The 12,581-nt window shown below is 40.3% G+C and overlaps 1 protein-coding gene across 1 annotated transcript in view; it reads left to right on the top strand.

The window, feature by feature from the left end:
- The window catches only part of CRYBG1 (crystallin beta-gamma domain containing 1), a 214,085-nt gene that overhangs the window by 189,297 nt on the left and 12,207 nt on the right, over positions 1-12,581 (top strand). Inside the window, exons 14-17 of the mRNA XM_005552242.5 lie at positions 6,193-6,319; positions 6,525-6,557; positions 7,792-7,904; positions 10,097-10,226. Of these exons, the coding sequence (XP_005552299.3) occupies positions 6,193-6,319; positions 6,525-6,557; positions 7,792-7,904; positions 10,097-10,226 (403 nt within the window). The remainder of the gene's footprint in view (positions 1-6,192; positions 6,320-6,524; positions 6,558-7,791; positions 7,905-10,096; positions 10,227-12,581) is intronic.

The raw sequence follows: 12,581 nt of genomic DNA, 5'->3' as shown, positions 1-12,581 counted from the left end.
CCTTGTCATTCTGCACGGAAAGATCGTGAATTTTTTAAACGATGGAGATCCCATTAGATTTTCCTGTGGTCCTACACCTGTTCCAGTGTATTTCTTCACTATTAGTTTGACATAAAAATAATGGTTCTATGTACGTGGAGTTAGCAGTTGACTGTTTTATTAGTGGTAAAGCAAGTTTTTATTGAAAGATGTTTAGTCAAGATTATCTGGGATGAAGTGATTGCAAACCAAGCTAAATTGGCTCAAGGGATTAAAATGGAACTTAGTGGCTTAAGTAACTAAAAATGTCCTGGAGAAGATTTTGCTTCAGGCATGGCTGGATGCAGGGGATCAAACACTGTTATCAGAACTTGGTCTCTGTGTCTTGACTGGGCTTTTTTCTGTGTTAACTTGACTTTAGGTAGGCCCTTTGCATCTGGTGGCCTATGGCCACATCTGGCTTTTGTTCTCCTAACTCTTTTTTTTTTTTTTTTGAGGCAGAATTTCACTCTGTCACCCAGGCTGGAGTGCAGTGGCAACATCTCAGCTCACTGCAACCTCTGCCTCCTGGGCTTAAGCAATTCGCCTGCTTCAGCCTCCCAAGTAGTTGGGACCACAGATGCATGCCACCAGGCCTGGCTAATTTTTGTATTTTTTTTTTTTTTAAGAGACAGGGTTTTGCCATGTTGCCCAGGCTGGTCTCAAACTCCTGAGCTCAGGTGATTTACCCGCCTTGGCCTCCCAAAGTGCTGGGATTACCATGCCTGGCCCCAGCTCATTTCTTGCAGTGGAAAGAACTTCTCTTTTCCTCATAAGTTCCATGTTTGACTTTGCTTTTCTAGGCTTGGGTCATGTGCACATGCCTGAACCAATCACTGTAGCCGCAGAGATGGTCACGTCTGGGCTATGTGTCCATCTCCAGAGCTGAGATGTAGGGTCTATCCCATAGAAGCCACTTAGATATGATTATCAGAACTTCCCCAGGGACAGAAGTTCCTCAGGGACATCAGAAAGAGTGGGGAGATAGATGCCAGATGGGCAAAAACAGCAGATGGCTGTTACAGGGAGTTACATAATTATTCTTATAATCCAGGCTAATGTCTATTCTAATTTGTTATAAGTGAGAGTATTCTTAAATAGTTATATGAAATAATGTGACATTGGTTATGTTGAAAGTGTTTGGTGTTAGGTTTTTGTTGTCATAGTGACAAACTATTTGAATCATCCTAGCCTCAACCCCATTGTATCTCATGGGGCCTCCCACAATAGCCCTGGATATTTGAAATGTGTGTACAACGTACTAAAAGTTGATGAACATGGTTAATGTTTACTCTTAGTAAACAGAGTAAAAAAAAAAACCTTGTTTACCAAGTTCTTGTCTAGGCTGTTGCATATGGGGGCACTGTGGCAGAGTATCAGTGATCTGATTTCTGGGTATTCCATTCTTAGCAGGAAATGCCTACTCTTGGGTCCTGTTCCGGAGCCCTAACATTTTAGAATCAGTAGCCTGTTTACAAAAGCCAGAAGTCATCTGAAATACATGGTACAAGTTATCTGAAGTATTGCTGGGGCTCTGCAGTATTTTAGATTGCCTTTAAAGCTAATTATTTAGGAGGAAAACATAGTGACCAACTTAGTCTGGTGAAACAGTTGTACATTTTGATATTCACCAGTTGTGCTGGTTCTATTAGTCAGAGCCCAGTCATCCACCCTGGCAGAGGAAGCAAAAGGATGCTGGCTAGAATGAATTCCCTCAGGCATTTTGTAGATGATGCTGTTAACACAGGTAGAATTATTGTGCCTTGAGCCAATCTCCTTTCCTTTTTACCCAGGCCTTGCTTACTTGAAATCAGTTTCCTTTATAAAGTGCTGCTATTATATGTTTCTATTTTTAGTCATTTCTAATTGCATTTCCTGGCTTAAGCTTTTTTTTTCCATCTGTAGCAGTTAAGTTTTGGTAGAAAGGGGAAGTTGAAGGGAGGTACATACACATACGTGGACACACACACACCCCCCCCCACTTCCTTTGAAATTCTTTGCATATGGAAGGGCTTTTGTATTTACCAGAGTCAGCTGCTTCCTCATATTTTGTTCGATTTGTCATTTGACAAGTATTTATTGAGGTCTATTATGTGCAAAGCATTGTATTATGTCCTCAAAGAAGTTACAGTATTTATGTAAAACATAATTATTGCTACAAAAGAGGTACACATTAAATGCTCTGGGAATCCACAGCAGACAGAAATTAATTTCCAGTCTGGACACAGGGAAGGAAGACTTTGCGGAGGAGGTGGCATTGGAGTTAGGCCTGTGGGATAGGATAGGAAGGCTGAGATGAGCCAAGATGTTGGAGTAGGACTACCTATTCACTTCTAACAGTTTCAAAGGAAAATTATTGTATTTTAATGGCTTTATTTTTATTGGCAATTAAGTATTTTAGCTCGTTCTTTATTTCTTAGTATGGCACACATTGTCAGAAAAAAACTCTTCTGAAGCTCTTGTTCCATGAAAGTATCTCCCAGGAGGGTCACCATCACATGGGTAATACATCCCCTGGGTCGTAAACTCATTAGCCCTTAAACAGAAAACAGCCTTCAGGAAGGATGCCCATGAAACCGGCAAGTGAGGTTTTTAGGAACTGCATTTGATTTCTTACTGGAAATGTTGAAAGAAACTCCCTGCTTATCAGTTTCTAGTTCTATGCCATATTCTTGCCCAGAGAGTAGAAACTGGGCTAGTTTTTTAAAACGAGGAGCAAAATGAAATATTTCTAGTATTCAGATAAAAACGAAAAGTGTTGTTGTTTTAAATTCTTTCTCCTTCAGCCTTTCACGGAAGGGCAGGTTTACCCTGCTGCCCTTATCTTCTGAGCAATTATTCCACCAGGCTGAGACCTGCTAGTACTTGTGTACATGCCTTTCCCCCATCTCCCCACCAGTCTTTACACAGAGGAGTGTTGATTCATGTGTACAGAATACATCCGGACAAGGACAGTGAGGGATTTTCTTAAGAGCCCCAAGTGTAAGTTGTAGGTAGACTTTCAGATCACAGAGCAGAGAATCTCAGATCTGTGTTTTGCGGTTTCTCCCCTCCCCCAGTGCCCCCGTGTTCATGGGTGATTGATTCATCAGGTATCTTGGAGGGAAAACAACACTACTGTCAGTTCAAGTAACATCTTAATAAATTGTTTTCTGGCTTCAGCTTCAGAGATAGGCTTAGCTGGGTGTTGGGTATTTACTTACAAGTAGTTTAGTTGCATAGGAAAACACAGTACCCATACTTGTTCGTAAAAAGAACAGAGTATTGGCTAAAGCTGCTTCCAGGGCTTGCTCAGTCTCTGCCTTCTCTCCTTGGCATTCAGCCTCCCTCCTCACTGTCTTTTTTCCCTCCAAACCTTGAAGTCAAACAGAAAGGCCTTTAACCCTCTGGTCTCTCTGCTTGTTACCGACCCAGAGCCCTGCTGAGAACGCTTTTTTCGATGTGACTCTTCTTCTGTAATTGTTCGTTGTTGTTTTTTTAAATCCTAGCGTTTGTAAGGTAGATTTTCTTGATGTGCAGACAGTCCTCCCACATAGCAGTGCTCCCTGCTCAGGCTTTGCTTTTGCTTCCCTTCATGCTGGAGGTAAAGCCTGAGGCCCTGTGGGCGGAGGCAGCACATACGGGTACCCGTGTGCTGTACAGGATCACCTGGTCAGCCCGGGGACCTTGGCCCACTCCCCTACTGACACTTGAAAATATGAACTTTCACAAAGGTTAAGTGAATTCTTCAAAGTTATCTGAAAGTTAATGTCATGACCACAGGTGGAGCCAGGTCTCCTATCTCCTCACTTCTTAATGATCAGGAATAGGTTTTTAGGCCCGGAACTGTGCTCACGCCGGTAATCCTAGAACTTTAGGAGGATGAGGCAAGTGGATCACTTGAAGTCAGGAGTTTGAGACCAGCCTGGCCAACATGGTGAAATCCTGACTCTACTAAAAAAATAAAAAATAATAATAATTTAAAAAGGATAGGTTTTAAAAATTGCTAGTGAGGTTCTGAAATCGGGGGGTGGTAGGGGACTGTACTTCCTGAAAGACTGAGTGATAGTACAGCAGCTTCTCCATTTGGATGGCCGGGACTCAGTGCACAGCTGTTGGCTATCATTAGCTCCTTCTCACTGGAGATCTTGGCAGTGTTCTTTTTTTCCTTGATGGCTGTTCATATTCTAGTAATGACTGTACTTGAGTTTTTGTTTAAATCAGCCCTTTGGATAGTAAATTTGTAATCTGCCCTAATTAGAAAGTGTGTGGACTGTTTTAGACATGGTTTTCTAGAACAGTAAATGAAAGGGAACTTTCCAGGGCACATGGCAGGTTGGGTCACAAAGCGAGGAGAGCCTGCGAGCCTCAGGATAGGTAGGTTCTGTCACATTCTGGCCAACAGTCGATGGTGTCACCCTGGACAAGTCATTTCCCATTCAAAACAAATACCAACAAATAATTCCATGTGATGCTTCTTACCCATCTGTGGGCTTTGTCTTTTTCATCTTTGTATGTCTAGTGCCAGTCTAGTTCCTGGCACCTGGTGCATGAATTAACTTCCCTGTGTCTTAGGTTTTTCCCATCTGTAAAATGGGAACACCAATACCTCCCTAGAAGATTAAATGTGATAACAGATGTGGAAACATTCTGCAAAGTTCTGATCACTCTACATAATACCTACATAGACATTATTCCTTTAAGCTTTGAGAGCATCCTGAGAGTGATGAATTAATTGAGGAGATACTTGATGTCTTTAATATAACAGTATTAAGTATCTCTTTAATATAACAGAACTGAAAAACCTTTTCCTTTCAAAGACTTTATCTTTGGATAGGAAATAGCATCATTAAATTGGTTTTGTTGATTTTCCTCTGGGTGTAGATCACTTAGAAATAAAAAACATTCCAAAAGAGATTTATTTTTAGTATTTCTGTGAGTTTGCTCAATTTTATTTAATTATTACATATTTATGTGATGTTGGAAACACTGTTGGAAACAATATTTTAGTTCTGTTCTGCATTTTTTAAAGCATTTCTTCTGTTAACTTCTTTTTCAGTGTGGTTTGTTGTGTAATAGACACAGCTTCCTAAGATCTTTCTGCAAAAATATTTTAAGGTTGAGGATGAAAGGATTTATTGATTGTTTATTAAAAGAACTGGTTATTCTTTAAAGTCCTATGTGTTTTGTTTCCTCAGAATACAATTAGAAAAAAAGCACAGAGAAGTATTGCCTTCGTAGCTTTCTGAAGGAATAGCATTGGATAAGTGAGGACACTCAAAAGTTCATGTCAGGATACTCTTACGCTTACCATTTCTTTTGCATTAAATTTTTTTCATCTGTTATTTTAGATTCAGGGGGTACATGTGCAGGTTTGTTACATGGGTATATTGCATGATTTGCCGAAGTTTGGAGTACGGTTGAACCTGTCACCCAGGTAGTGAGCATAGTATGCAATAGGTAGTTTTTCAAACCCCCCTCCCTCCCACCCCTTTTGTAGTCCCCAGTGCCTATTTTTTTTTTCATCTTTATGTCCATGCATAACCAATGTTTAGGTCCCATTTATGGGCAAGAACATGCTCATAAGTATATGTTCTTGCTCATAAGTATTTGGTATTTGGTTTTCTGTTTGCGTTAATTCACTTAGGATAGTGGCCTCCAGCTGCATCCAGGTTGCTGCAAAGGACTTGATTTCATTCTTTTTTATGGCCGTATAGTATTCCATGGTTTATATGAACCACATTTTCTTTACCCAATCCACCATTGATCAATGAACACCTAGGTTGATTCCACATCTTGATAATAGTGCGGCAGTAAACAAGACACGTGCAAGTATCTTTTTGGTAGAATAATTCATTTTCCCCGGGTATATACTCAGTAATGGGATTGCTGGGTGGAATACTAGTTCTGTCTTTAGTTCTTTGAGAAATCTTTAAACTGCTTTCCACAGCAGCTAAACTAATTTCCATTCCCACCAGCAGTGTATAAGCGTTTCCTTTTCTCCGCTGACTTACCATTTTGATTTGTCCTGTAGACAAACCCATCTGCTTCTAAAGGTTAATGAAGAATCAGAAAAATTAAAATTTCAATTAGCAAAACAAATGAAAGTTTCTGTATGATACATTGTTATTGCAATATGTGATTGTTTTATATGTAAAATATGAACTCTAACAAGTTATTGTTTTTGTTTCTTAGATGGGTAGCCTATGAAAATCCTGACTTCACAGGAGAACAGTATATACTGGATAAAGGATTTTATTCCAGTTTTGAGGACTGGGGAGGCAAAAATTGTAAGATCTCTTCTGTTCAACCTATATGTTTGGTAAGGAGTTATATTTTTGCATGAGAATATTTAACTGAATTCTGGATTTCCTTAATGTGTGTTACTGGTTCATGTAATAATAATTGCTGTGGAAAATATTCTGAGTTTATTTTTAGCAGTAATTGTTAATAATCTAGAAGAAAAAAACTTTTTCAATGTGTTTGTTCTATTCATTTCCTTTTCTCCTTCCTTTAAAAATTTTTAGGATTCTTTCACTGGCCCAAGGAGACGAAATCAGGTAACTTTAAAAATATTCTTTTATATTAATATATGAGGGGCCTTCCACTGAAAAACTGAACTTATGTTTAAAATGTCAGACATTTGGGACTGGGTATGGTGGCTCACGCCTGTAATCCCAGCATTTTGGGAGGCCAAGGTGGGCAGATCACTTGAGTTCAGGAGTTCAAGAGCAGCCTGACCAACATGGGGAAACCCTGTCTCTAGTAAAAAGACAAAAACTAGTGGGCATGGTGGCTTCTGTCTATAAGCTCAGCGACTCATGAGGCTGAAGCAGGAGAATTGCTTGAACCCCAGGAGGCAGATGTTGGAGTGAGCCGAGATCGCGCCACTGCACTCTAGCCTGGGTGACACAGAGAAACTCTGTCTCAAAAAAAAAAAAAAAAGAAAATCAGACATTTGGGACATTTTGTTAGTTGTACCCATTTTTATGCCTGAAACCATAATTGTATTTAAAAAATAAGATTTAAGTTTACTTTAATGGTTAATTGACAGTACTGACCCATGTCTAAATACTTCTTATAAAATGCTCTTATCGTATAAAGCTGAATTTTGTATCATTACATTGACTGAGAGTATACATTAATACATTGAGATTAATATTTCAAACAAAAGCATCTAGTTATTGTGATGGTAAAATGAATTTTCATATTTGCTGTGTCGGCACTAGACATTTTATATGGTCTCGCTCAAGCTTTCTGAATGCTGATTCTTAACATCAACTGGAGTGTACATTTGTTATTTAGGCCTTTTAATGGAAGTGTTCACAGAGCCATAATTATAGAGGAACAAACACCACTATAGCCTCCTTTATTGGCATTTACAGGATTCTGATAAGTCAGCAAGTATCTTCCATTGAGAAGGAAGGAAACTACACTGTGTTTTCCAAAATACTGTTTGTTGTTACTGTTAGAACTGATGAACAATGACTTCTGGCCACAATAAAGCTTTAAAATGCCCCACAGCTTCACAACAGGGTGTTCTATAGAAAGTTACCTCTGTTGTTGCATTTTACTTTGATGTCTCTGAATTAAATAAACAGTCATGAATGGTGCAGCTAACATGTTTCTAATTGATCATGAATGTAGACATGGAAAATTAAAGGATTTATAAAATTCACACCAGTTTACTGTAACAAAAGTTAACAGGTCATGTTTGGGTCATCATTTCAAAGGCTAAATTAGTTAATGTGTTTATGAAAATAATTTTTTGTGTTTCTGTTTACTTTTTCAAAGATTCACTTGTTTTCAGAACCACAGTTTCAAGGTCACAGTCAAAGTTTTGAAGAAACAACAAGTCAAATTGATGATTCATTTTCTACCAAGTCTTGCAGAGTTTCAGGAGGCAGGTAAGTAAAACAATGGCCTGGCAGAGCTGAATCACTGAAGTAAAACAGAATTCACACATCAGCAAGTATTTAGTGATGCCTGCTAGGTGCTTGGCACTATGTGAAACCACCATCTTAGTCCAATGGCGGGATTTGCGACATCTGAGTACCAGATGCCAGAGGACACGGGCTTCTGGGCTGGTTGGAGAAGCTGAAGATCATCTCATTGTGTAATGGAATTCAGAGCAGGTTCTTTACTCTGTATGCCTTTCCATCATCTAGAAAGGGAGAGTTGGGCTCTAGTTAATCCATGGTACCTCCCAAGGAGGATTGTTTTTCCAGGTAGGTAAGGACAGGATCCGCACTCTGCATTAACAGGAAGGTGGAAAGTGCATGCTGGAGTGGAGCCGGTGGACATGCGGATCAGTGAGCCACTAGTCCTGCTTGCTGGGAGGGCTTTGTACTGGGAGGAGAAGCAAAGCTGAGCACACTGAGTTTAGGTGGCTTCCATGGGAAACACAAGACGCAGGGCAAAGGCAATGGGCTCAAAGTGCCATGCTGAAACAATCCATGTACAAAAGCTTCATAGGGAGGGGAGAGCCCAAAGTCAGGGAAACTCAGTCAGGAAAGCCTTGGAGCAATCTGTGCAAGAGGTGTTGAGGATGTAAGTCTCTTAATAATAGTAGTAATAGTGCCTTTAATCATGTGGTTCTTTATGGTTGAAACAATGCTATCCTATCCTTTAGTACTGCACAGCAGAAAAGCACTGACTTTGCATTCAAATACATAGACGGAGGCCGGGTGCAGCAGCTCACACCTATAATCCCAACACTTAGGGCCGAGGCAGGCAGATCACTTGAGGTCAGGAGATCGAGACCAGCCTGGCCATCATGGGGAAACCCCATCTCTACTAAAAATACAAAAATTAGCCGGCTGTGATGACACACCTGTAATCCCAGCTACTTGGGAGGCTGAGGCAGGAGAAATGCTTGAACCCAGGAGGTGGAGATTGCAGTAAGCTGAGATCACACCACTGTACTCTAGCCTGGGCAACAGAGCAAGACTCTGTCTCAGGAAAAAAAAAAAAAACCACACACACACATAGATGGACAGTAAAGCTTCCTAGTTTGTCGGACATAGTGCTACCACGTCCCTGCTCCTCTTTATCCCCTGCCTGTTTCATTTATTACCACCAGTCCTGTGCACGTTGAAAATTACCTGTCTCAGCTCACTAGAGTATTAACTTCAGGAGAGCAGGGACTTTGGTTCTCTGCTGTATACCCAGCAATAGAAAAGTACCTGGCACACAATCCTCAAAAGGCATTTGTTGGGTTAAAAACAACAAGGCCGGGTGTGGTGGTTCACACCTGTAATCCCAGCACTTTGGGAGGCTGAGGCGGGCAGATCATGAGGTCAGGAGTTCGAGACCAGCCTAGCCAATATGGTGAAACCCTGTCTCTACTAAAACTACAAAAATTAGCTGGGTGTGGTGGCACACACCTGTAGTCCCAGCTACTCAGGAGGATGAGGCAGAAGAATCACTTGAACTGGGAGGCAGAGGTTGCAGTGAGCCGAGGTCACGCCACTGCGCTCCATCCTGGGTGACAGAGCGAGATTCCATCCCCCTAGCCTCCAAGAAAAAGAAAAGAAAAAGAAAAAAACCCACAAACTTCTAGGGAAGCATGGCAAATCACCATTTTATGAATAATGTTGATACCAGAGAGGCTAAGTGACTTAAGTCACTATAGTATTTTGACTCCTGGCCCAGTGCAGAGGTATTAGAAATGAGGATAGAGGAGTGTGTGAGAAATTTTGGAAGGAAATCAATAGACCAAATCAATAGACCTTGGTGATTAACTAGTCACGAAGCTTGAAGAAGGTTTATTCAAAGAGGACTTGAGGGCTTGAAGCTCCACTGGCTGGGCAAAAGGTGGCACCCATGAGAAGTGCAAGGAAGGCTGGAGGCTGGGGAAGTCAGAAAGAACATGGAGAAAGAAGTTTATTTCCCAAATGCAAAGTTAACTGTCTTATGAATATTAATTTGCCACAAGCAGAAATGCAATAAATATATCCAAATATTTTTGAAGAAAGAACTCTGTTTGCCATAAGCATTGTGTTTATTTTATAGCAGGCTGCCTCTAAAAATCAGACATCTTGAATAGGAGTACTCAAGTTGCATACTCTGTGCATGTGTGTGGTTTTTCCCATTGTAGCTGGGTTGTATATGATGGAGAAAATTTCACTGGTAATCAATACGTGTTGGAGGAAGGCCATTATCCTTGTCTGTCTGCAATGGGATGCCCGCCTGGAGCAACTTTCAAGTCTCTTCGTTTTATAGATGTTGTAAGTATATCATTGTGAATAGTGTTGCAGAAATGTATGCCTCACATAGCTGATGGTCAGAGTGAGGTAACCAGCAGGTAGAACCTGCTCTTAAAGTAAGTTAAGGGCTTGGAGGTGGAACTGTGCATTTGCCTCTGTGTACATCTAGTTTATTGATTCTAACTGGTACACATTTTCCACCACCGTTTTACTCACTTAATCCTCATATGCATATCCCTACGGACCTGTGTGGGAGTCTCTTGGGACTATGTATTAGGAGTAGAATTACTGGATTTCACATGTAAGAACAGGCAGTTTCATTCAGCACTGCCAGATCCCACCACTTGAGACTCCTACCAGCAGTCCCTGTGGGTTCCTGCTTCCCACATTGTTGCCATTACTGAATATTCTGTCGTTCTAATTTTTGTCAACTTGATAGAATGAGCAGAAAGCATTATGTTGTGGTTGGGTTAATTTGTATTTCACTATTAGTGAGGCTGGTATCTCTCATTTATAATTTGCATTTTCTATTCAGCTAATTGTGTATTGTATCCTTTGCAATTTGGCTTCCTCTATCTTTGGTTGTTATTGTTGAAGAAATTTCTTATAGGTTTTTAGTCTATTATTCTGTATTTTAGAGATTTGCAATCAAATGACTTCTCCCAGTTTGTCACTATGTGCTAATCCAGATTATAGTGCCCTCTTTTGGACAGAAATCTTTCAGTTTGATGTAGCTGAAGCAATATTCGATAGAACAAAACTGCAAGATCATGTTCAAATATTAAAGTCTGGAAGTATCTGTAGTTTCTGAAATTTTTATTCGTTTTTGGTAACTGCTTTCTCATAAAAAGCTTTAAACACACGTAGTTGGTCCTTTTAGTTTGAAAGGTAGGAAGAACATATGTGAGCTGGTTTTCATCTCATCCCTGCCTGCCTGTTTAAATAGCAAAAATGCTGCTGAGACATGAAAATAGTAGCAGTGAAACATGAAATGAGGTAGTAAGATTCATTAGCTTACAAGTAATGAAATAAGACCTGGATTGTTATTCTGCCTAGAATTCTAAAAGCTACCTACAAGTATATATTTGAAAATGTCAATGCCTTCCCTCAACCAGAACTTGGCATATATGCTCACAACACTCTGAGGCTATAGATGACATCTTTTTATGTTTTAATTGTGAGGAAATGAATGTTTTACCCATATGAAGACTACATATCTTTGTGACTTAATAGTTCAAAATTATTTAATTGCTTTTTAATACTAAAGTGTTTAGAACATTTTTGGGCATGCCATCTCAAAAGTGCAATCAAAGTGCAAAGTAGTAATACTACTATAATTTTTGTCTTCTTTCCTCCGTGTATGTTTTATATAAACTAATTCCTAGACCATACAAACTACTTCTACACACTAACATGCTCTGTTTACTGATAGACAAAATCTTTTTTACAAGTCAGGACACATCCACACAAATGAAGCAGTAAGGTACTACACCCTTTCCACACACTTTAAGCAGGATAGGGAAAAAATTGTAATCCCACATGCTTTTTTTTTTGAAATGGAGTCTCACCCAGTTGCCCAGGCTGGAGTGCAGTAGCGTGATCTTGACTCACTGCAGCCTCCACCTCCTGGGGTCAAGTGATTCTCTAGTCTCTCACTCAGCCTCCCAAGTAGCTGGGATTACAAGCATGCACCACCACGCTCGGCTAATTTTGTTGTTGTTGTTGTTTTGTGGTTTTTTTGTATTTTTAGTAGAGATGGGGTTTCGCCCTATTGGCCAGGCTAATCTGAAACTCCTGACCTCAAGTGATCCGCCCACCTCGGCTTCCCAAAGTGCTGGTATGACAGGCATAAGCCACCGTGCCTGGCCTCCCACGTGCTTTTTAATGCATCATTTATGATCTTAGCAGTATTATCATTACAGATTAATGTAGAGTCAAAAGTGTCTATAATTTGAAAAAACAGGCATAAGCTGCCAACTTTTCATTTTGCTGAAAATCAGTGAATGTTTGTGCTGTTGTCTTCTTTAAAATGATTGATAGTTTGAACATAGAGCTTCCATCCTGTTGTTTTTTTCCCTCCTCCTGACAATGATTCCTACAGGTAAGTTTGGGAGCATGAGTACACAGATCATTATCTTATTGATGAACTGAAAAAAAAAAAAGACATTTGAAAATACATACAAGAGGAAGGTCCCCTGATCAGGCAATACCACCGTACACTAAGCGACTAAACATCAGATGCCACAGCCCTCTGACCCTCAACATTTATGTCCATGACCTTCCAGCCTCTCCTTGTCCCAGTGAAAATGGTTAAGTCAAAAATAAATGCCGGCCGGGCGCGGTGGCTCACGCCTGTAATCCCAGCACTTTGGGAGG

Source organism: Macaca fascicularis, chromosome 4 (genome assembly GCF_037993035.2).
Source record: "Macaca fascicularis isolate 582-1 chromosome 4, T2T-MFA8v1.1".
Classification (NCBI taxonomy): Eukaryota; Metazoa; Chordata; class Mammalia; order Primates; family Cercopithecidae; genus Macaca; species Macaca fascicularis.
This window is presented reverse-complemented; position numbering and strand designations above follow the sequence as displayed.